This window comes from Diabrotica undecimpunctata, chromosome 7, assembly GCF_040954645.1.
Source record: "Diabrotica undecimpunctata isolate CICGRU chromosome 7, icDiaUnde3, whole genome shotgun sequence".
NCBI classification, from domain to species: domain Eukaryota; kingdom Metazoa; phylum Arthropoda; class Insecta; order Coleoptera; family Chrysomelidae; genus Diabrotica; species Diabrotica undecimpunctata.
Genome location: NC_092809.1, coordinates 140,693,229 through 140,718,339, shown reverse-complemented (window position 1 = coordinate 140,718,339; position 25,111 = coordinate 140,693,229). Strand labels below are relative to the sequence as shown.

The 25,111-nt window shown below is 31.9% G+C and overlaps 2 protein-coding genes across 2 annotated transcripts; both read left to right on the top strand.

Moving 5' to 3' along the window:
* The first annotated feature begins 42 nt into the window (after window positions 1-42).
* Window positions 43-20,718, top strand: p (WD40 repeat domain-containing protein pink). Its single transcript, XM_072538347.1, has 5 exons — window positions 43-344; window positions 397-507; window positions 2,385-2,618; window positions 6,618-8,456; window positions 17,785-20,718. The coding sequence occupies exons 1-5, from the start codon at window positions 261-263 to the stop codon at window positions 18,013-18,015; spliced, it is 2,499 nt and encodes an 832-aa protein (XP_072394448.1). The 5' UTR covers window positions 43-260; the 3' UTR covers window positions 18,016-20,718.
* Window positions 10,938-15,776, top strand: LOC140446999 (uncharacterized). The gene is made up of 2 exons (XM_072539590.1): window positions 10,938-12,212; window positions 13,102-15,776. Exons 1-2 carry the CDS (start codon window positions 11,745-11,747, stop codon window positions 13,753-13,755), a joined length of 1,122 nt encoding a protein of 373 aa, XP_072395691.1. The 5' UTR covers window positions 10,938-11,744; the 3' UTR covers window positions 13,756-15,776.
* Window positions 20,719-25,111: the final 4,393 nt, after the last annotated feature.

Genomic DNA, 25,111 nt, shown 5'->3' with positions numbered 1-25,111 from the left:
AAAAGTATTTTATTATTCTTTATAAAAAATATTTACATTCGATTTCAGAAAGCTGACAACGCTGAGAGGTGGCACGTAGACTGTGTCCCTTTCTAGTACTCGTGCAGTTTTATCTTTATCTTTTTTCAAAAAGTGGTTACTGCAGTTTAAGCAATCCTTTCAAAAGTTTACATATCTGCACGTTGGCAGTAGCTATTTTTACTCAAAAATGTCTGAAGGAAAAATAAAAACATAACCTAGATTTTTTGTAAGATCTAAAAATGGATAAGTATGTTTTGGTAGAATATTTGAGCAGTATAAAAACAGCAATATGTGAAACGTTTAAACATACTCAGCGGATTAAGGTAGGTTCGTAAAGTAATGTAATTATAGAAAACTCATCAGAAATTATTTTAGCTCACTAGTTTTGATGTTTCAAACCACTATATCATTTTGGGGACAAACAGTGGAGGTATTTATATTTTCAAACGAACACCATGTGAATTTCTTAGGCTAATCCCAAGCAAAGTAAGTTTTAAAATAGACATTTCTACATAGCTTTGCATGAGACCTAATTATTGACAAAGGAAGTATTTCTAATGTATAATTATTTTTGTAATGTTTTTTTAATTCGAGAGATATAATTAAACTATGATTATTAAAATTAGGTCTTTTCGACACTAATATAGTCTTTTGTTGATTTTTTGCCACCTGTAAAGTATGAATCCTTTTTGCCTGCAATAAATATTTTCAAATGAAACTTGTTGCTGATGAAAATTAGAAATATAATAATTAATTAATTCCTGAAATTGTCAGGGTGTTATAAAGGTTAAGATAGTAATTAGAGTAATAAAGGGGAGGAAGTATCTAGTAGATCAAATGTCAGTTATAGTCTTTAACATATTTTATATAATTGTTTAAAAAGTGAAATAGCAATGTAAAAAGTAATGTTATTGCATAAAAATTGAAAGAAAGATTTAACTTAACCACAATATTCAATTTGAATTAAGAACTTGCAAAATCCACAAATATATTCATAATACTATAAAGGAGAAAATTGTATGTTATAGAAACTTATAATTTTAATTATAAACATGTTAGCAAATGATATAATTAAAGTAATTAACAAAACACCAAAAAAATAGATATTTTAATAGACCAACTTCTATCTCTGGTCAATAAAAGAAAAAATATTTAATAAATGTTTACTTATAGATATCCAAAGAGAGGTCAGAATTCTAAAGAAAAGTTCTAGTAAACATTTTTGTTTACTTAGGAAATATTTCAACATCATCAATACAATTTCATTATTAAATAAATATTTTTATGGATATATTCAATTTTATTTGAGTCAAAACAGTGAAGCATTATATATTTATTTGTCTATAACATGCTTTAGAATGATTGGGCGATTTTTACTAAGGGTACAGTAGTGCTAAGATAAATAGGTGCACATTTTTTGAGAGCTAGTACCATTTTTAGATTAAGTTACTTATATCTCTTTTGAGATGAGCTGCACACCCTTAAAACTAGTCTTGTAAATCCATAAAACAACCAAGCTACATTAATGGTCAACTTGGGTTGTATGCTATGTTTTTGAGGTTGCTAAATCCAAATATGAAGTTTACTTTTAGAATGGAATTTTTGGAACATGTTCAAAAATGAAATTTTAGGCAAAACCAGAAAAATTAATTTTTTATATTTTTTTGATGTTAACCGATTGTATATTTGGCTGATATGAAGAGTTTCTGTTGAAAATTTATACTGAATGAACTTGGAAGTATTCCTATTATCTCAAATATCTAGTTATGATTTGCCATATTTAGGTTTCATCCATTGTTGTACATATATAGACATAAAAACTTGTCGTTTTTTGCTCTGAAACATTTTCAGACAAGACTCATTTTCATCAACATGTTTGATTGTAAAATCGGTAAAATAGTTTCGAAACAAATTCAGATTTCTGCTTTAATCTGAACCTTCTAAAAATTGCAAGGTATAACAGACGTTGATAAAGATATTAATAGAGACATGGGGAATCTAAAATTTGCATTCCACGACATGTCTATCAACTAAGCAGAAATTCTTAACGAATTTATTTCTTGTACTCATACAGAGTAGATCCGAATAAAATGAAAAAGACAATAAAGATTTGATTTCACGCACAAAGCGTCTATGTATCTGTTGATACGTATTTCGACTTAATAAGTCTCATCAGAACAGTTATTCATAGGCGTTCTCAACGTGAAACATTTTTTTTTGAAAAAAAAAAAAAAAAAAAATTTGTTTAATTTACTAATGTTTGTATTTTGAGAACGATTTCAGAAGTGGAAATTGAAACGTCAATAAACGTATTTTAACCTTTAATTGTGGCTTATTCCCATTTAAATAGTAATTTATTTCAGGAAGGATCTACAGTACACATAAAAATATCTCCTGATGAGAAAAATTTGGCTGTAGCCTCTGCCAGAGGCCTTGTGATAATTTTAGAAAACTTTTTTGCCGACTTAAATGTAAGGCCTCTTTTGTTTACCGAACATGAGGGCAATGCAGTAACTGTGATGAAATGGCATGGCAATAGTGTATACAGTGGCGACAATAATGGAAAAATAGCTGTATGCACTGTTCATGCAAAATTGGTAAGTACAAAATGATCTCTTTTTACTTTCTATTTGTGCATATGTGCCTTTTATTTATGTACTATTGTTTGCTATTAAAAGTAACTAGAACTTGTTCCGTACTTCTTCCTCTATTCTCTTTTCTTTTTCTTCTTTGTATTATGTACTGTGTTTTATACAGATCTGTACCACAAATACTCAAAAGTATTAAACTAAAAAATCTGATGGATCAAAATGATGAACTAGGGAAGACAAGAATAAACAAGCTGGAAGAATGGATATATTAAAGATAACTACTTGGAAATGTATAAGATTAGGGTCTAAGGAACACAAAATAAGAGATGAACTAAAAAATCATAAGATGAACATAGCCTTTATAACTGTAAGAAAAAGAAACTTTAAGTAACTACAAATTTGAATGATTACACAATATACCCAGGGTGTTACAAAAGTTTTGAGAAAGATAGAGACATTGATCACAAAACTGGCAGGTTTCACTATATATGCAGAATAATTCACTGTATCTTGAAGAACAAGACAAAAAACGGTACAATGATTAAACTATATTAGGCAATGGATATACTTACTCTATTATATGAATGTGATTGCTGATATAGAGAAGTGTGGGAACTCCCTTGAAAAGATACTGTTAAGGCTATTCACTGTTAAATCACTATCTGATTTGTGTCAAAGTTGTATACTAGAGTAATCTAGTATTCTGCCCCTTTTTTATAAATGGGACTTCACTGGAACATCTTTAATATTTCTGGAAATTTTCCACTACACATCAAGTAATCTATTAATTTAGTTTGAATCTGAAAAATGTTATCAAAACATTATTTACAAAAATAATGATAAATTGTCAAATCATATAGACTTAGTTTGAAAATTATTAATGGTACAATTATTATTATGTGCAGTTGATAATCCCCAAGCTGATATCTGTTTAGATATTATAAAGTTGTAAGCATTTTTAAGAGATGTTTAAATTCTCCAATAAGGATTTGTTAAGTTATATTAATAATTTATGTCGTAAGTCCTTTTCTTAGCCAATAATTTTCTTCTCAGGTTTAGAGAAGATGTCTGTGCTTCTGATGGAATTGCAGCACATGGAGATACCTTTAACACACTAATACAAATACATATTGACCTATATTGGATTTTATCAATTAGATTTTGACAATGAACCATTTAAAAAGCATCCATAATCAATTATTGAATGGATATATGATTTATAGATCATATTATGCAAAGAATCATGGTTAAACCTTTTTTGCAGTTGTCTTTCAGGGATGTTCTTATTGATTATTAGTTTTTTTTGTAACAATCTTAATCCCTGAAAATCTGAAAACAAATTGATTTATCACACACTCATTGTATATTTTGTATACAAAGAAATATTTGTTGGTTACAATGTAGAAAAAACTTTGAAAATAGCTCTAAGTTTTACAACATATTGGTTGTAAATATATGTTTTAATGATTTTTACTGTAAAAAGGATTGAGGAGTTTTTGAAATTACAAACTTTTTGTTAAAATTACTTATTAGAATAAAAAACTGTCTTTTAATTGTAAAAATATGAATTTATTGGAGGTTTAACCTTACTATTAATAAAAAAAGATGTTTTTATAATAAACTAGTGAAAACACACAGATGGACTAATTTACAATTACTTTGTATATATTATACAATGAAAAATAATAAATTTTTCAGTAAAACTATTCAATCATATAATGCAGATTGAAAACCTTACCTAACCAATGATTTTAGCTGTAATTTCACAATTCAGTGTATTCAGTTTACTTGCCAAGATCAAGAAACATGAAAGTCTCTGAACCAATATCTCCACCTGATGAATCATTATTTATTGATACTATTACCAGTGATTTTAGTATTAACATCCAAGATTTTGTTCAAATTCCGCATGTTTTCTTATTCTTTCAACACATGTTCCATCGTCTTTTGCCAATTTTCCTTGGTAACATGTAATAGGGAACTTTCTAACAATACTTGTACTTTTAATTTAAATATCGTATTGTATCAAGCTATATATCTTTTAACTTGTGCCCATATCCATTTAATATCACATATTTTGGCCAGTTCATCTACTGCATAACATACTGAAGGCTTATTTTTGTGAAAAACTAGTGTTTTTGTCTGTTAGCCACTTAATGATATCCTGTTTCTTGCAAGAAGTATTTGGTAGAAGTCCAGTTTTATGGGAATGATAAGTAGTGTTATACATTACTTCAAATTAACCTTTTATTTCTTAACAGAATCCATTTACAAAAGTTATAACAAAGTTACACCTTAAAAACAATAAATTTTTAAGATATCAAACATCTCAGAATAATAAACTATAACAAACTTTAATACAGCTATCAAGAGTAGACTAGTATTGGCATGTAAAAGAGATTACTTATTATAAAATACCTTTTTGTTGTTTTTTAAAAAAACTAATTTTGGAGTAAAAAATATTTATTTGTCTTGGCAGGCTATTAGCACTCCAGGCCAATCATGTAGTTGGTTCATTGAGGCCGTAATTAGTGTGGTGAAACGGCACTGTTCTCCTCCTTGACTCAAGTGTTGTTAAATCAAGACTGTCTCTTACCCACCGATAGTCATATTCCTCTCTCTGGTATCCAATCCTAAAAGCTGCTATCCTCATAAATTTATTTTGACCCTTTCAATCTGTTTGATATAACAGTTGGATGATGGGGACCATACAACTGATCCTTACTCTAGAATGTGACTAACGATACCGCAATAAAGTCTTCTAAATGTGAACAAAGACAGGTCTACAGATGTGCGTTGGATAAATCGTAGTCATTTCATTCTGAGAGGAAAAAAATACGAAATCCCTCAACTAATCATCCAGGGAAATATTGAAGGCAAGAGAGGAGTAGGTCGCAAACAAATGTCGTGGCTACGGAACATAAAGGACTTCTTCTTCAAGTGCCATCTCCGCGGCGGAGGTCGGCAATCATCATAGCTATTCGGACTTTTGAGACGGCTGCTCTGAAAAGTTCATTTGATGTACATCCGTACCACTCTCTCAGGTTGCGCAGCCATGACATTCTACGCCTCCCTATGCTTCTCTTTCCTTGGATCTTTCCCTGCATAATCAGTTGGAGCAAGGTGTATTTCTCTCCACGTGTAATATGTCCGAGATATTCTAATTTTCTTGTTTTTATTGAATTTAAAATTTCCATTTCTTTGTTCAACCTTCCCAGAACCTCTTTGTTTGTGACGTGTTCTGTCCATGATATTTTCAGAATTCTTCTGTGCACCCACTGGACATAAAGGACTGGACAGGCATAAATAACACTGTCGATCTTTTGCATGCCGCAAAAGACATACGTCTGGTCTTAAGATAATTCGCCAACGCACTATAGGTGCACGGCATTATAAGAAGAAGAAGGTAAACTAATATTTATTTAGACGAAACTTGGGTGAATGAGGGTTATACAGTGGGTAAAATGTGGCAGGAAACAAACATTAAATCTTCATGTAAGGCTTTTTTGGAAGGATTATCTACAGGATTAAAGGTTACTTCTGGTAAGAGGCGACGCCTAACAATAACACAGATTGGAAGTGATTTTGTAAGGTAGTTCTTTAATATTTAAGTCTAAAAAACAGGAGACCACCACGAAGATATGAACAGTGATGATTTTGAAGAATATTTTCAGCAGATGCTAGAACCACTAGCAAAAGGTTTAACTCTATAAATAACTTGCCATTAGCCTCTAAAAATGAAGTATCAGACTTGGGAATCTGGTTAGACACAAAACTGTCATTCTCAAGCCACATAAATCAAGTAACGAATAGTATAATAATAAGTGGTATTCCTTAGACATTTTTGATATGTGTAGTTGTTGTAATCATCTGCCATAAAAAACTGGGCTATCATGCATTTCCAAATTGATTGTAGATCTTTTAATTTTATATATTATAAAAATTGATTATTTTTAGCAGTCTCTAGAATAAGTATTGATCTTTTACATTTTGTTTCTCTTTAAGACAAAAGCAATATTCCAAACCCCATCTTCATCTCTAATGAGCCTCGATTCAAGCATCATCCAGATAGATACTTACAAAAACTATTTATTAATCTCAACCAAAACACGTACTTACTTATGTGATACCGAAAAGGAACAGTACAAACAAATAGGCAAAAAGCTGAGAGACGGCAATTTCGGCGCGTGTTTTTCCCAGACCGATTTCTCCGATCACTTCGATAGATGCGAAGGTGTTAGGAGAGCCTTCAAAACTATCGAAGGTGAAGATAGTTTTAGTAGTAAAGTGAGTAACGATGTGAAGATATACTGTTCTAGGCCCGGTGCTCGCTTATGGACGGCAAATTTTGAAGCCACTGTTCTTTCAACGTACCAGTTCAGAAATTCCCTCTCTGTGCAATCTTCCGACTTGATAACCATTGAAAACGCCAAAGATACGAGGCTTCGTGTAACCAAATTCGAAGGAATTGAAATTTCAAAAGACTTCAACTTCAGTAAATTGTATTTGCTGTACAAAAATATTATAATGACATATGACAATAAGGGGATTTATTTCTTTAATGTAGAAAAGAGCAATATCGTATGCTGGTCGCATGCCTTCGACAATATTAGGGATATAAAAATTATGAAGCCACATATTTATGTTTGGAGGAACGATCTACAAATCAACATTATATCGTTGCAATCTCTGGAGGAAATAGTTATTAACACGTTAATCAGTAAACAGTATTTGTTGTGTTCGGACTTATGCGTAGAATTTAACGAAGAAGTTTTTGCTTTGATCGAAAAATCGAAGAAAATCAATCTTATATCAATTTTGAGGACTAAGTTGAAGGAATTAGGAGAAGACGATCTTTTCGGGAAGATAGAAAATATTTTAGATAAACTAGATGAGTATTACAAAGACCAAACGGTTGGATTAAAGTTGGAAAATGGTATAGTTCTAGTTGAAAATCAGTATTCGGCGCAAGCTACCACTCTACCTGAAAATCTAGAAAGCAACTTTCAAAATTTAGACACCGAGAAAGATTTAAAGATACTTTATAAACAATACGTACTTAACAAAACTCATAAGCTAGCAGAATTAACAGAGAGTAGTAAAATTTTAACAAATACCAATTTAGATGAACTGCCCTCATTATTCGAGTCTTTTATAAAGTACGTCAAAGACAAAAGCGAAGAGGATGCGACGTTGTGGTGCAAAGAACAGCTGTTGAAATTCGTTTCTAAAAGTTTGTACAACTTCGACGAACTTAAACCACCCACCGTCGAGTCGTTAAGTAAATATTTTTTAGATATAAACGATTATAAAATCGATTGTTGCAAGTGCGGTTTTCCTTTACCCAGAGCGCACAAAAGGAAACTAGATCATTACAATCTGGCCTGTAAATTGTTTAATTATACCGAAAACAAACAAGAGTACTTAAACAACATTCCGCTTTTGTACAAGCTCAAGGCTTGCGACTTGGCATTGAATCTCGGTATGATTACCCAGTTCAGCGACAAAGAAGTGTTTAAAAAGGTCTTATTTAAAATGACATACGATAAGTGGGACGACATTATAAAGTTGTATATAAAACTAAGTCAAGGCCACTGCTTGAATTGTTCCGAGACGATAGGTATCGACGGACTGTTGACTTGGACGGAATTGGGGATGCTGATGGTTGAATCTATAGGACCGAAGAATGCCAACCGATTGGTGACGAGGTATGCGCAGTACATTCCTAAAGGGCAGTTAAAGCAGGAGTTTTACCAGAGCTGCGTGTTTTCTATGACGTGCCCGAACCAGGGTATTGCTGTAAAATTCGTAGAGGAAGTTCGTGCCGCTGGAAGCTCTAAAATGGTAAGTATTCGAGCAATACAACATGAAACTCATTTCTTTCTAGCGACAAAAAAAACGTGTATTTAAAAAGTATATTTTTGTACAGGGTGTCCCAAATTTGTATGTTTTGCAGGATATACCGAAAACTATACGATGAAATAGAAAAAAAGTAGTTAAGATGTCAATGACTTATTTTTTCGTTATAGTAACGATTGCCTAATCAAATCACCAATAGCTACCCACATTAGCGAGATACATGGCGATTAATTAAAAAATGTAAAAATGTTACATTTATTTACCAGAAATAAGATCAATCAACTTAACCCATTAGCGCTCAGTGGCAACTTTAGTTGCCAGTGACTTTCAACACCCGTAAAATCTCTTGTGTATTGTGTGTGACCTATTTTTAAGTGGTATATAATTTTTAGCGTGTCCACATGTATTTATAACCTACAAATTTGGTTGTAAACTTGTTAGGTACTCGTTAGTATTTATTTCAATATTAGAGTTTTGCAGCAACCAAACTTAGTCCTAAAAAATGTAAGTATTTTTTAGTTAATTTATAATATTTTGTGTTCATACTCAATTCATTTTAAACCAAAGGTTTATTATATATACTGATCTAAGAAAATTAACTGTTCATTAAATTATAACATAATTATGGTACCCTAAATTCACGTGGCAACTTTAGTTGCCACTGAGCACTAGAATGATTTATTTTTTTCTTTTAGGTCTGAAGATAATGCGTTTAGCGTAGATGAAATTATGAAAGCTTGTGAAGAAAATTACGGATCAAGTTTTTTTAGAAGAATCAGGTCTGTAGGAATAGTTCCTTCTATAGAATCTGCTGAAGCTGATACAGACGAAGATTCAGATTTGTCAGATGACGAAACTGAAGGAAATCCAAATCATTTACCAGGTAGAATCCTCAGATCAGAAGCGATTGTTGAGTTGGATGAGGAAATTGTTGAGAATCATTCAAACAGTACAGTAAATATCTGTTTGGATGAGAAAAATATTGATTTGTCACAGCCAGGTACTTCAAAACCTATTGGAAATAAAAAGCGAAAAGTAATTGCATCTTCAAACAGTGTTTGGTCTCAAAATAAAGAAAACAGTTGGAATTTACCTGCCGTTACTATACCCTCTGGACCATCGACTATGGAATTTTTGAAAAACTCAGTAAATTCTCCACTTCAAGCTTTCAAATGCTTTTTTACTGATACTCTAATTAAACATATCATTACACAAACTAATTTTTATGCCGGACAAAAGGGAGTGCATAGTTTAAATGTAAGTTATGATGAAATTTCTGTCTTCTTGGGAATAATCTTATTATCTGGTTACCACCAACTGCCGAGTAAGCGGATGTATTGGCAAAATGAACCTGACTGCAAGGTAGCTATAGTTGCAGAAGCAATGCGAAGACGTCGATTTGAGGATATATTACGGTATCTCCATCTAAATGATAACTCGCAGATAAACACTGACAGGTTTTACAAGGTCCGCCCTCTGTTTGATTATCTAAATAATTCATTCAAGCAAGTACCAGTTGGAAATTCAGTTGCTATAGATGAGAGCATAGTCCCGTATTATGGACGTCATCCTACAAAACAATTTATACGGGGCAAACCTATTCGTTTTGGGTTTAAATTGTGGGTTTTGCAAGCCCTAATGGATTTGTGTCTCATGCTGAACCATACTGCGGTGCACATACAATGCTTCCTGATACGGGACTCGGACAAGGAGGAAATTTAGTACTAGGACTTGCTGAATATGCCAACGTTCCTAGCGGGACTAAATTATATTTTGACAATTTATTCACTTCTGTGTCCTTACTTGAAGAACTGTCTAAACGAGACTTGGGGGGAACTGGAACATCGCAAGAAAATAGAATAGCAAAGTGGATGAATTTACCTCCGAAAGAATCTTTCAAGAAATGTGATAGTTACCGTATGATATCGCATACATCGTTTTCCACTTCCGCTGTTTTGGAAGATCTAAGAACGGACAAGAAAAATCACATTATCGCGAAAGAAGACTCAAAGTACCGCAGATGTAAAATGTGTCAAATAAGAACAACATACTTGTGTAATAAATGTAATGTACCCCTACATGTGACTTGCTTTGAAACTTTTCATAAATAATTTCCATAATATGTATCTCTAGTTTTGTTAAATCACGATTAGTTTTTATTACATTTCTATTACATAGAAAATTTTTGGTTATTACCAAACCGTAAGCGCTCAGTGGCAACTAAAGTTGCCACTCATTTTGACAGACCTTGATTTTTTTATGTATTTTTTAGTAAATATGTAGCGCTATTTGTAATAAAATCTATAAAAAAATTTACAACTTTCAAACTTTTTTAGTTCTGAGCACTAATGGGTTAAAAAATAGGAATAACAAATTTCAAAAAACTACTTAACAACTTGAATTAATTTTACAAAAATATTAAAAATTATAATAAACATACAAACAACAATATTAAACAACGTAACAACTAATTAACTTTAGTTTTCTAAATGCTTAATGCTTGCTTTGTAATAATTCTTCCTTTAAAGCCAGTTTTATAAATATTGTTTTTTAAAAATCCCCAAATAAAAAAATCAGGGAAGATTTAGTTCTGGTGAATGAGGATGATAAATTCCAAATATTTAAAAAAAATTGCAGTGTCTTTGGGACATAAAAAGGTAAGTTTTTACCAAATTGCGTGAAAAAAAATGTTTTTGGAAGATAAAATTAAAAAACCAACAACTCGGATTATGTTGTAAATTTTCATTTTATTTTAAAATTTCGCATTTTTGCGTATATTACATATTATTTAATAAGATTAACATGGGGTTTTAAATATTTCAAAAATAAAAAAAGAAATTCGTATTGGGATTCGAACTCACGTATATCAGCGTATGAACACACAACACGCAAACAATTTGCCAATTAGACATGACAGTATTGTATTTCAAAATTGACAGTTCTCGGTCATGCAGTGATTTATTATTGTAATTTATTATTTTTAAGTACAAAAGCCTAATATAATTATAAACATTTAATAAATAATACAAAACATATCACATAAATAAATATACAAATCTTTAATAATTCGATATTTGATATTAATAAGAAATAATTTAATATAATTAAACCAACCTTTTACATCTACAAAGGTGATGTGATCTTCATAATTATTTATTTTAATAATATGAAGTAGACGTCAAAATAAATAGTTTGACAGTTCAATTCTCAAATTGTTTAACAACAGGTGTTTGTTTGTTACAATTAAAATCAGCTATTCATCGAAAAACAACAATGTACCAGTCGAATATGCCGGTAAATCAACAGTATTTTCCGCCGCAAAATGGTAATCAATGCGGAGGTCGTATTTACCGCCCCCAATATTCTCCACCGTTACTTCAAATTTCTCCATCGGTGGCACCAAGCTACGGCGTGCCCCGTTTGAGTTATCAATCTTCAGGAACTTCAATAATGGCGCAAAGGTATGATTTGTATAATCGTGCACCACCTAATTATCCAAGAATTGTTCCTAACAGAATCGTACAGTCAAATGTAAAATTGGCAGGTAATCATCAAGAAATGAGGCACGTCCAGAACAACAGTTCCGTATCCTCAGCAAATCATCCTGACTTTTCAAGATTGCCCAACCAAAAAGATCAGTTTACTAATGTATCTACGGAACATAAACCTTATTATGGTAATTTTAAAGAGCCACTAAATAAGAGGCCTCTGAATTATACAATGCCGATGGAAACTAGTACGGTAAGTATCACAAATTTTATAATATACATAAAAATAATATTTTGTTCTTCTGATCGTCTATAATAATCAAATAAAACTATTGTTGATACAATGCAAATACAGAATACAAGTTTATTATGTCCTTGTTTCAGTAATAAAATTCTGCACATAGTCGTAACATAAATATTTACCAGAGGTATAATAATCTATTCATTGTTTTTGTGTTACAATTTGTTATGCTTCACGGAAGAAGTTTTTCCCGGGACTTTGAAATAATTCTGTTATCTATCAAGTTTTTAAGTCATTATATTGCTACAGAAAGAAAATCTACATATTTACTGTAGATAAATCAGTGTTAAAAACTAACAGACAGTATAAAATTATCTGCAAGTCTTATTTTTTAAGTAAAGTATGGAAAAGTTTAAAACTGTCTTCAGATTTGCTGTGCCGGCAGTGGCGTAACATTTAGAAAGGAAAATAGTTGCATACTTTGCGTCACTGATAAAGTAAAATTAATAAATCTTGTTATTAAAAGGTATATCTTCCGACACAAAAAACATTTATAAAATTAAGGAATAATATATCGAATAGCAAATATGGTTTTTTTTTTTCATTTTCAGCTTTAGAACCCAGTATTTCGGTATCAGTATCAATTAGTACCGCCAATAAACTCCTAATATACTCACCCTTCATTTTATCCTTTTTTGTCACTCCACTCATTCATCTAAGTATTCTCGTTTTCGCCACATGCATTCGTTGTTCCTTTCTTTTTAATTTCTTAAGTCAGTTCCGCACATCATTTTATGATTTTGATTAGTACGATTAAGAAAAAAACTTATCTCCCATAATGGTGTTTTTATTAGACGATCAGTAGATTAAAGCACAAAAATATAACATTATTTTGTATTAGGTGGAACAAGATCATAATGTTAATCGTCCAGTAACTACAAGAAATCTTCAAAACAATAACATTGGTATTATTGATGGACAAAGAAGCAACTTCGGCACAAAAAGGTACAAATTTGATCTCAACGAAAAGAATAACGTAAGCGAAACTGTCTCCAATCCCAGCATTTCTAATAATACTACAATCTCAAGTATGAATAGAACCATGGAAATGGTTCCCACTACCGGATCAATTAAAACTAATAGTACCACAGCACGCAAAAGTTCCGAATCGAGTCAAGATGAAAAACAATTTATCTTCACCGGACCAGTGGACAAAGTCATACATTGGAACATGCTGTTCCAAGATCGGTTTTGTCTTTACGAAATCATAGCCACCATGGTTTCCCTTCAGGAAGGTACCATCAAGACTCAGAAGATTATGCTTGTAAGAAATACAAAGGGTCCTGTCTTACAAGTTGTCTATTACCTTTTCACTCAAATCGATTTAGATGATTTCCATTTGGGTATGACGGTGAGATGTGTAGGCAGCATGATCGGCTTCAATATTCTAAAGGCTATCAGTATACGGGCTGCAACTCAAGAAGAAATTGATCATCTGGAAAGGATGTCGCTCATAAGCGACCAAGCAGTTTCGTTTCAACTAACACATTCATAACTGAAACAAAGTATGGTATCTTGTATATACAATAGCAGATTGTAGAACCGTGATAGTATTTACAATACTTTTAAAATAATAAATATATTTGTTTGGTACAAAAAAGAAAGTTAGTCGATTTCGCATTTTTGGTTGTTTTTTAGAGATATAGTTTTTTAATTTTTATTTCAATATGGATTTAGTTAAAGATATTATTGGATTTTCTTTTTTCTTTAATGTAGGCTGTAAGATATTAGTAGATGTGTCAATTAAATAACTGGACTTATTGATCACCTAATTATATTACAAAATTTATCTCTTTCCTATAACAATTCCCTGGGTTTTGCTTTCACTTCTTTCATACTCTCAAATTTCGATTTTACCTTAGAAAATAAAAAAAAGTAACTTAGGAAATAAAAAGTCACAGGGAGGCAGATCGGGGATCAGGGTCTTCCGAAGTTTGACAGTTAATAGTGATCATATTGTTGAAGCTACATCCATCAAATTGGCGGTTGTTCATCAGTCTAATTTACCAAATTACCTGGGATGGATATAGCATACAACACGTGCAGATGATAAAATTATAATTAGTGATCTGTTGGGACAGCGTTCCGCGCACTTCGCCCGTTTTACGGTAACAATAATCGTCCTATCGGTAGAACTATTCTGCTCTAGCTGAAGGTCTAAATCCTGTTTCCATCGAGCTCAGAATCGTGTAAGCATTATCAGGCACAGATATGTTTAACTCGGCTGCTGCGAGCTTGCTGTTTGGATTCTGCGAGCACAGTTCGTATTTGGGGATCAAAACTTATCACATTGTTTGACTTAATGGTTTGCTACTACTATTTGCACAAATTGTGTAAACATATTAATTTTTCTTTATATTTCATCTCGTAGTATTCATTTTGACTTTCTCACTCATTATCAATAGTCTGTTTCAGTTACTTATATTATTTTGTATAATAGTCCACTCTTTGTTATGTTGTAAGACACTATACTTAACCCTAGTGTTACAATTTCTATGTTTGTTCTCCTTAGCCGTTTATTTTTAATTGTAATTCTTTAGGAGTTTTGAGTTCCGTTTTGTGTGACGGACAGTTATTAAGTTTGGTATATATTATACTCATTTAAGACCACTATTAATGTTGAATCCTTTTTTTCTGTTTCTATTACAACTTGTTCTCTTAGACTGTATCAATATCAAAATTCACTTAAACTTCTATCAATAAAACATCTATCTTTCAGGGAATTACTTATTTTCGTTTTCACTGTGTACTTGTTGTTCTCATAAGTCTTCTGACAACTTTATTTGAGTAATTATTTGCGAATTTTTGAATTTTTTCGTACATTTCTAAACATAGCTTGTGTGTTTATTATGATAGAGTGCTGAGAATTTACTCCATACAATGATATACGGCCATTCCTGCTGTCAGGATGGCCATTATCAGCGCCAACCCCGCTTATTTCGTCAACTAAGGGTTGGTCTCCCTGCAGTTGGGTCGTACTGCGGTGTCTATTATATATTAAATGGATTGCTAGATCAAAACAGACATATTTATAATATTTTCAGTTGCGAACTTGCAACAGTATCAAATCTAATTGTTCCATTAGCTGGAACTACAGCGTTGCCTATATTTTCCTAAAGTGAAGTTCTTCACAATATGTAATTATTTAAGCGTATAATTTTATTAATTTAATACGATAACTATTTTGTAATAATTCTAAAATATTTTAAGGTTATATGTAGAATATTGTACTGTACTTTTTTAAATAAATCGGTTATCCTTCAAGACTTCTTTTATAATCTCAAAACATATCTCTTTTTTTTTACATCGCATAAACGTGCAAGCAAAAATATGGTGCAGCGAGTAAATTTTGGATCTCCGGCTGTGAAAAACAAAAAAACCAAAAATATGGATAAAATATGTAGACGAGATACCTACAAGTGTAGGAGATATCGTATACCGCAAACCAACACACACACAGACAGGTATGCAAACGCTCTCACATGCCATCATTTGTCTTAAGTATATTTTGATATAAAGTTGAATGCTAGAATAAATGAACTTTGATCAAATGAAAAGGCAGATATCGAGCACAGTTTTATTAATTTAATCTTGTCCAAGTACTTTCGCTCCTAGAGCATCTTCAGGGGCATTTCGTCAATTTTGGCGTATTCAACAAACTGTTGAGAATGTCATAAACATAAATTTGTACATTACACTACACTACACAAGGACAAACAGTTTAAAATTTTTTAAAAAAAGGTGGTGCTACTTTATGGTTGGCATCAGGAGAGAGAATCTACTTTCTCTATGTACTGAATTTGTTCTAAGATTACAACACAATTTCCCTTATCAGCCTTGCTGAGCACTAAAGAATCTCTATCGATTTTTCGTTTAATTGATTTTAGCAAGCTTCCTTCCAATTCATCCATCCAACCCTAATTCTAATGTATGCATCTCCATCTATTTCGCCATTACTCTGTAATACCGATTCTAGGTACAGACTGCCCAATTTCAATTTATGACATGGGATAGCATGGCACAAAAGATTGTCTCGCCGCTGAGAGAAAAAACCGTCTCCCTACCTTGGCTTATCAAAAAACACTGCGCATCTCGAGGTTAGAGACCAAGTGGGCACCCTGTACTTACTCTTACTTTTCGCAATCAAAAACCTTTCACAGTTTTCCTCGCCCAGGAAACGGGGTCGAACCACATTTTATAAAGCAGCACGGAAAACACACAGGGGCGTAATATTCTTATTTTGTTATATGACAGGTCTTTTCATTCATCATCATCATTGGTGCTACAGCCCTATAAAAGAGCCTCGACCTTCCCAAGTCTATTACGCCAGTCAGTTCTATCCATTGCCAACTGTTGCCAGTTTGCTGCGCCTATTTGTCTACCATCCTCATCTACACCATCCCTCCATCTAAGTTTTGGTCTACCCCTACTTCTACTTCCCACAGGTTGTGACATAAGTATTCTTCTAGGAGGATTGTTCTGCTGTGATCTTGCCAGATGTCCTGCCCATCTTAGTCTTCCTATTTTTATAAAGGATACTAGGTCTTTACCACCAAATATATGTTTATATCTGTGATATATCTCGTAGTTGTAGCTCCTTCTCCAAACACCATTTTCACAGATGCCACCAAATATTCTTCTCAGGATCCTTCGTTCAAATATAAGCAGGAGATTTTCATCTGCCTTGGAAATGGTCCATGTCTCCGACCCATATGTCAACACTGGTTGTATAAGGGTTTTGTATATGGTTATTTTTGTTTTTTGGCTTAAGTTTCTGCTTCTCATATGTCTACTCAGTCCAAAATAGCATTTGTTTGCTAGGATTATTCTTCGCTTGATTTCTTCCGTCATGACGTTCTCCTTGGTGATCAGGGAGCCTTTTGATGATAATGAAAAGACCTCAGGGTCTTTTCATTATTATCATTATTTTCATTAATTGCAAATGTTTATTTTCCTTCTGTACGCCTTAGAGTACAGAGTTACCTTCAATGCCACTCATGTGGATAATTTTCGTTTGTCGCGTTTAAATCGCGGAAGTTTGCATTTCCTGTTCTAGTAGTTCGGAAAGGAGCATAGATTATAATGTGCATGTGCAAAGCTGACCGGTAGGGACTCCTGGTATTACATTAATTAATACCCTAAAGTACCAAGCATTTCTTTAATTTGTTATTCTTATAGTGACTTAGTTTTCATTTAAAAACTTTATCTAAAATGTAATTTATATCTAAAGTTAAATGAAAACCTTACCAAGAATTTATTATTATGATCAAGCCACATTGGCAGCGTAAGTACATAAAGTAAAAACAATGTTTTAGTGTTCAGATATCACTCTTTATTTACGATTGTGACTATAAGTGAGTAAATAGGAAGAAATCATCAAATAAAAAAGTTCAATAACTACAGTATTAAGTGATTGTAGAAAAACTCATATAAGTGAACGTTTTTGTTTTTAACGTCAAGTATCTCGCAAAAGCATGATTGATCATGCAATAATGACACATTTAACACGAATTTTATTTTATAGCTTGGAGACTGTTTAGAACAATTCCTGCAAAAGCAACATTCCGGCCTCCAATCGCCACACAAGAGTATTAGACCCGATTCCAACATCAAATGTTCCTATTGTCAGATATCTATAAGCAATCCAATCCTGCGAGAGGTGAAACATTGCGTTTGCGGGCATTACTACCATCAGATCTGTTTTAAAAGTCACAGTAACATTTGTAAGTATTGTGTAGAAGATACCAACAGTTAGATATCTGTAAAAGTAATAGCTAAGTCCAAAAATATAAGTTTGCTGTTTATGTGACAGTGGTAACGCATATCTAAAGTCATTAAACTAAGATTATTTTAAATATTTTCAGTCATTACAATTTGAATTCGGCGTTTTTTTCTGGATATTGTAAAGAATACTTTTCATGTCAATACCGGTAAAAATTTCAGTGATTGCAGTTCATATCGAACAATAACATATAAATGTCTATCTAGAATGGTTAGTAAATCTTTAATGATTATAAAATTGCGGAAGAGAAATATAGTAGAAAAGTACAATGATGGAAAATACGTGTCTAGTATGTAGGGAAATAATATAGCCGTATTTTTTCTCTATTACACCAGTCTATCTGGGAAAAAAATTATTGATTTCACGTAAAAATCTTATACAGATATTTGAAGATTCTAAAAGTTTATGAGGGGTAGCTGACGAAAAATCCATAAAGACGTACATGTGATTTGGCTTTGTTTTTGTTTTAAACAATATTCAAACATGTAATAATGAGTTATTAAAGTGTGCTGAATTTCAAATAGATCGATCAAATAGTTTATAAGTTATTCAATTTGTTTATCCCAGAGAGCGATTATTTAAACAACTGTACTTGCCCAAACAGTCGCTGTAGAGGTATTTTGTAAATTGCAATCGATTCTTTGATGGCTTGTTTTTATTAAATTTATTATTAAACAGTTTTATAAAGGGCTGACTTTTTAGCGTATAAACATTTATAATAACATTGACATATTTTAGATCGTATACTTCTATGTAGGCTCAATGAAAAGCGGTTGAAATAACACACTTTTCAAAAAAAAAAAAACAGAACCTTCTATGATCAATAGGAAACGAGATTTTTTTCTTAAAACCATATTTCCAGTCTTTATTAACATTATGAGATGAAACTTCAACAAATTGTTAAATATCTAAATTTTATGATCCAATTTATAAATAGCATACACATTGAAGAAGTAAAAATGTATAACCCGTAAAAATGATGAACTGTCCGCTGCAATATCTCAGCTTGTTTCTTGTTATAGGTCATAGAAGGTTCTGTTTTTTTTTTGAAGTGTGCTTTTTCATCCACCATTCATTGAGCCTACTTAAAACCGTGTGACATAAAAAAATATCAAAGTTATTATAAATGTTTAGAAGCTTAAAATCAGCCCTTTTTCAAACATTTTTTTAGTACCAAATTTAATAAAACGCTCAGGTTTTTTTAATAAACCTTATAAATGAAGCCCCATCGAATCAATTGCAATTTACACAATACGTCTAGAGTGACTGGGCAAGTACAGTTGTTTAAATAATTGGTCTCCTTTGTAAAATTATCTTGGTCAATTGTTTATATATTGTATTTTGGAAACTCTCAAAATAAAGAACTTTTGATGATCTACAACTTTTATTTGAAACATTTTTTCTTTATAATGTATAAGAAACGTTTTATAGACAAAAACTGTGTTTTTCACTTTTTAAGATTGTTGAAAAAAAAAAAACTAAATCCTGTACGTCTTCACTGATTTTTCATCAGCTTCCCAAATTTTCAGCTTTTTATTTTCTTCCTTGGCTGGGGTATATGTACTATTTCAGATAATGGGTTTTTTCTAGGTTTCTCGCGATAAAGTTGAACTTTCCGCTTTTATGGTTTGGTCCACAGCATTCTTAATGCTGAATTAGTTTTTCTGTACCTGTTGCGCTTTTGGCTGACGCACTGTCTGATATTTATGGTGGCAGAATTTGGTATTGTCTGCTTCTTCGTTGAGTATTGTATTTAATTCACCTTTTAAACTAGCTTCAAGTTCTCTACATATAAAATGAAGAATTTGGTCATTAATCATACGACAAACATTGTGCATGCCATGATCTGTCATCAAAAGGATTGTTACAGAGTGCAAATTGATACTTTTCCTACAAGTTCGCAGATATTTTTCGATGATTTCCAGATTTTTTGCTAAATTAAAGTATTAATCATCGTCATTCAGTTTTTCCTCATTTATATGCAGTGTCAGTTTCCATAATGGCATTTGTCCACACATTTCTATCTTGGAGCATACCTATATCGATCTTCTTATCGGGCATGTCCGATCTAACTTTCTTTCATCATCTATTTTTCTCTTCAATTCTTCCCAGGAATTGGATACTTTCCCAGTCTTGACATTTTATGGTTCTCCTTCTGACCTTGAACGTATCCTAATCATCTTAATTTATGTCTTCTTATTTTATGACTTCCCCCATTAAATTCGTTTATTATTTTCATCCTTTCTCCCCACCTCCCATTTCTGCAACATGCATTTGTTGTTCTATCTTTTTAACTGTGGAACATTCATTAATGTAAATCGTAAATGTTCTTATATCATGTATATTTTAATTTCATTGAATTTTTTTGCACGCCTACTTCGATTGCATCCATCTTGCTCTAATACAACTGTTCGTATCTATTTTACAGATCCTAGATACCTAAAACTTTTCATTTTTAGAATCATTTGACCATATAAACCTACTATCTATTGGTAGATGAACATTATCTTGAAGTGAACATTCTAGATACACTGTTTTTGTTTTCTAAAGTTTAAATCTTTTTCTTTGTCAACCTGTCTTTGCTTGGGAATTTTTCCTTTTCCAAAAGGTAAAAGAAATAATAAGTTAGACTTACTCACAATCAATTTAATTTAACTAATCGGACGACCGGTTTCGCTTTCTATAATATGCAAAGCATCTTCAGGTCACGATACAAAGTTAAAATGCTGAAAATAATAATCCCATATTAGGGTGTTGTCTAATAAAGATAAAACATAGGTAGGTGATATAAATTATATAAATTACAGCAATTATGCCAATATTACATGTCTGTGGTTTTATAAATGAATAAAATGTTTAAGCAGACAAGGTAAGACCCACAAATTGGTAACATAGTCTATTAAACTGTAATGAATTAATAAATAAACCAATAAATAAAAATTACTTACATGCCGGTACTCTATTAATTGATGGTTGAAAGAACATGGTTCAAACTATCTTGGATTGTTGATTGGAGAACTCAGGTCAACTATTGTAATTGTTTAACAGTAAACGGGGAAGTTCTTGAGGAGACAGATTTTATCCAATGAAGTAGAGATAGGTGAAATGTATTGTTTGTTTGATGAAAGTAATGTTCTGTACCATTAAGTTCTTTAAAGTTATTTATATTTATTCTGGAGATATATTTATGAAATGTGTGTTATTTATTGAGATTTTATGTTTTGTTTTGGAAGTTTTGGAATTTTATGTACATAAAATCTCAATAAATAACACACATTTCATAAATATATCTCCAGAATAAATATAAATAACTTTAAAGTACTTAATGGTATAGAACATTACTTTCATCAAACAAACAATACATTTCACCTATCTCTACTTCATTGGATAAAATCTGTCTCCTCAAGAACTTCCCCGTTTACTGTTAAACAATTACAATAGTTGACCTGAGTTCTCCAATCAACAATCCAAGATAGTTTGAACCATGTTCTTTCAACCATCAATTAATAGAGTACCGGCATGTAAGTAATGTTTATTTATTGGTTTATTTATTAATTCATTACAGTTTAATAGACTATGTTACCAATTTGTGGGTCTTACCTTGTCTGCTTAAACATTTTATTCATTTATAAAACCACAGACATGTAATATTGGCATAATTGCTGTAATTTATATAATTTATATCACCTACCTATGTTTTATCTTTATTAGACAACACCCTAATATGGGATTATTATTTTCAGCATTTTAACTTTGTATCGTGACCTGAAGATGCTTTGCATATTATAGAAAGCGAAACCGGTCGTCCGATTAGTTAAATTAAACTGATTGTGAGTAAGTCTAACTTATTATTTCTTTTACCTTTTGAAATGGACTCACACAAGCAACACATTCATGATTTTTCCTTTTCCCTTAAATTGGAATGCTTCCCATCTTCTTAAAATAATTTCTTGTTTTTACTAGTATCATCGATAAATGCCACTGAGGTTGATTACTAAAGGTTGTGGTACAGCCTTAAGTCGTAACCCCGTATATTCTTATTCATAATTGATATACCTAATCTACTGACGCATTTTTGTTCCTGGTAAGATCTCCATATAGGTGGGGGCCGGTATATCGGACATAATAGAAAGACACTACATTATCTTCACAATATCTTTATCTGTACACTAAACAACTCGTTACAAGTTAAACAAAATCGTGCTACACAGACATGAAAGCATAACAATATATGTATGTATATACTCACGTCATTATGTAGTCAAGGTTGGCTCGTGTAGAGATTTTGACTTCAAAAGTGTCAGTAGATTATATCAATTATAAATAACAATATAGGGACTGGCGACTTAAGGTTGTTATAAGGGGTTCATTTATTTTGGTTTTGATTCTCATGACAAGTTTTCCACCGAGTTAAAAATGATCGTGTATAGAGGCCTTGTATATTGCCTAGTACCTTTATTAACTTCAGATTTAGATGAATCCTCTCCTTACTTCTTTGAAAGTTATTTTATCAATTTGCCTCTAAGAGCTTAGTACCTGGTATATTATCTTTCCATCAGACTCATCCAAAATTTTTATAATACCTATACACAAGCCATCTAAGATCTTTCAGACTAACATCCTTAGTCTTGTCTTCTAATATTTTTAAAACATTTCCCACTCTTCTTGTTCTCTATATTACGGTAAAATCATCGGTAGAGCTAGATACTGGTGTTCATTACTTCACTACAAAAAAATATCACCGTGTCTCTTTTGGATGGCTAGTGTATGGTTCGATCTCAACGTGTAGGTAGCTTTTTCCAAAACAGGGAAAGGCTGTTGACCATGTTAACTCAAATACTCAAAGCATTTGGGATTGGAAATTCAGTTCTTCAAACAAATTGAATATATTCGCAAAGTAAATACTAGACTAGCACAGTGTAAGATGTGAGAAGAAGGACCTAGTAAGTATATGAGTTACCGCGGCCATCAGCTGTCCCTGTTTCTGGACAATATACTTACAAAGGTGCCAAAACATTGTGATGAATCTATTACTTCATTCCATTAATGTTATTCTCGCTCATTTTATCATTTTCGCAGGTATATCTAAAGAGTTTAGTGCCTGGTATACTCTACTTTTAATCTCGAGTTTCTTTCGCACATTGATCCGTAACGATTTCTTCCTTTAAACTCAGCTTGATATTCTTCTAATAGTGTTGAGTATTATTAATATAAAAACAATTTCATTATAAATAAAATTGTCAAATGACGTTGTTGGCAAATTAACTGGTTGTCTATTTAAAATACTTTACTTACTCCCCTGGATTGTTTTGTCACAACTCAGCTGCATCTAAGTGCCAAGTTACTATGGCAAAAGTACTTTAGAACGTAGGAATGTTTGTAACATATTAACAGATAAAAATCTGGTAGATTATACATGTACGAAAGAGAACTTTTTTTCTGTTATAGTAGTAAGTTGATCAGTAGGTTTTGTCGTTTGATAAAAAAATCATTTTTGTGTTCAGTACCATCTCCTTGAACTTGCCCCAGTAATGTTCTAATCAGTGAATTCCATCCCTGAACTGAGAATCGCTTTGGCTTCTTTATGTCAGTCACGTTGTTTAAGATAACACTGTCATTATGAACAATTTCTTCACTATATTAGGTTCTTTCTCATGCCTAACTGGTCTAAAAGATTACAATAATATTCTGGACTTTTTGTAGTACCAGTTGAAGAGCTGATCTAAGAGCAAAATTCCTTTTACATTCCAAAAAACTGATGCGATTACTTTGTCGATTTATAGAGCTTAATTCCCTTCTAACCTGAATTACCAGATTCACACCACTCATTAGCATCTTATTTTAATAAATCACTTACATGATTTGTATCAATGTTGAATCAATGTCAATATTGAATCAATGTTCAATAAAATTTGTATCAGCTTGACGGTAAAAATTCGATATTCGATTCAAATGCCCTATCGACAAAAATCAAGATGCGTTTGATGCACTTTTGAATCAAAAGATATCGAATTTTTACCGTCGAGCTGATACAAATTTTATTGAATATTGATTTCGCGCCCGTAACTGACATGCAAAATCGACGGTCATTTCAAGCTTTATTTCTAAGAGAACGGTTCATTCTACACAAAAAATGCTTTATCTCAGCTACAATTTTTTCTACGGTAAACAGATTCTTGGTAAATAGATTTTTTTTGAGTTTTTACCCCACTACGAGGAGGTTTTAGGGGGAAGCATTTTCCCCCAGTGGCATTTTCGTCTCTGACGACTGAAGTATATTAGTTATAAAATGCCGGCTCAAATAGCGCCATCTGTTACCGAACGACAAAATTTCTGAACCTAGTATTACAGACTTCTAATATATTTGATCATGATGAAAAGTTCTTTTAAAATACCATAATTTGTCGGATAAAACAGGGTCTTTCATGTATTATTGTTTGAATGAAAATTTATCTATATATAAAAAATGTATATTCTGTGATATTTTGACAAAATGATTATAAATCTCAATAAACATTTAAAGAATTATTCTAATTTTTCTAACCCTATTCCAAATTATCTTTTTGATTTATATATATATATATATATATATATATATATATATATATATATATATATATATATATATATATATATATATATATATAGTACTTCAGCTGGACATAGGTAATATACATTGAGGTAAGTGGAGCAACTGCGCTTTCTCAAGCCCACTGGTGTCACCAATGCCGCAGACGTTTTAACTTTTAGTTAGTCTCAAATAGGACTCTATTGGGTGTGCAATCGAGGGAGTTATTTCTGCTACGGGGTTAATTCCTAGTGAAATTCATCCCTACAGAGTTAAATCTTAGTGATGGTCAAATTTTAAAAAAATATTCTTGCGCTCTCGACATAACTTTATACTGTCAAAAACGCTCTCAAAAATTATAACTGTCATTTTTGTAAAATTAAATTTTTATTCTAAAATTGGAAAATACAAAATCATTTGTTAATTCGTGTTGAATGTGTTTCATATTAAATGATATTCGATGATTTATAGCCGATTCACTGATATTGGGAATATTTCTAC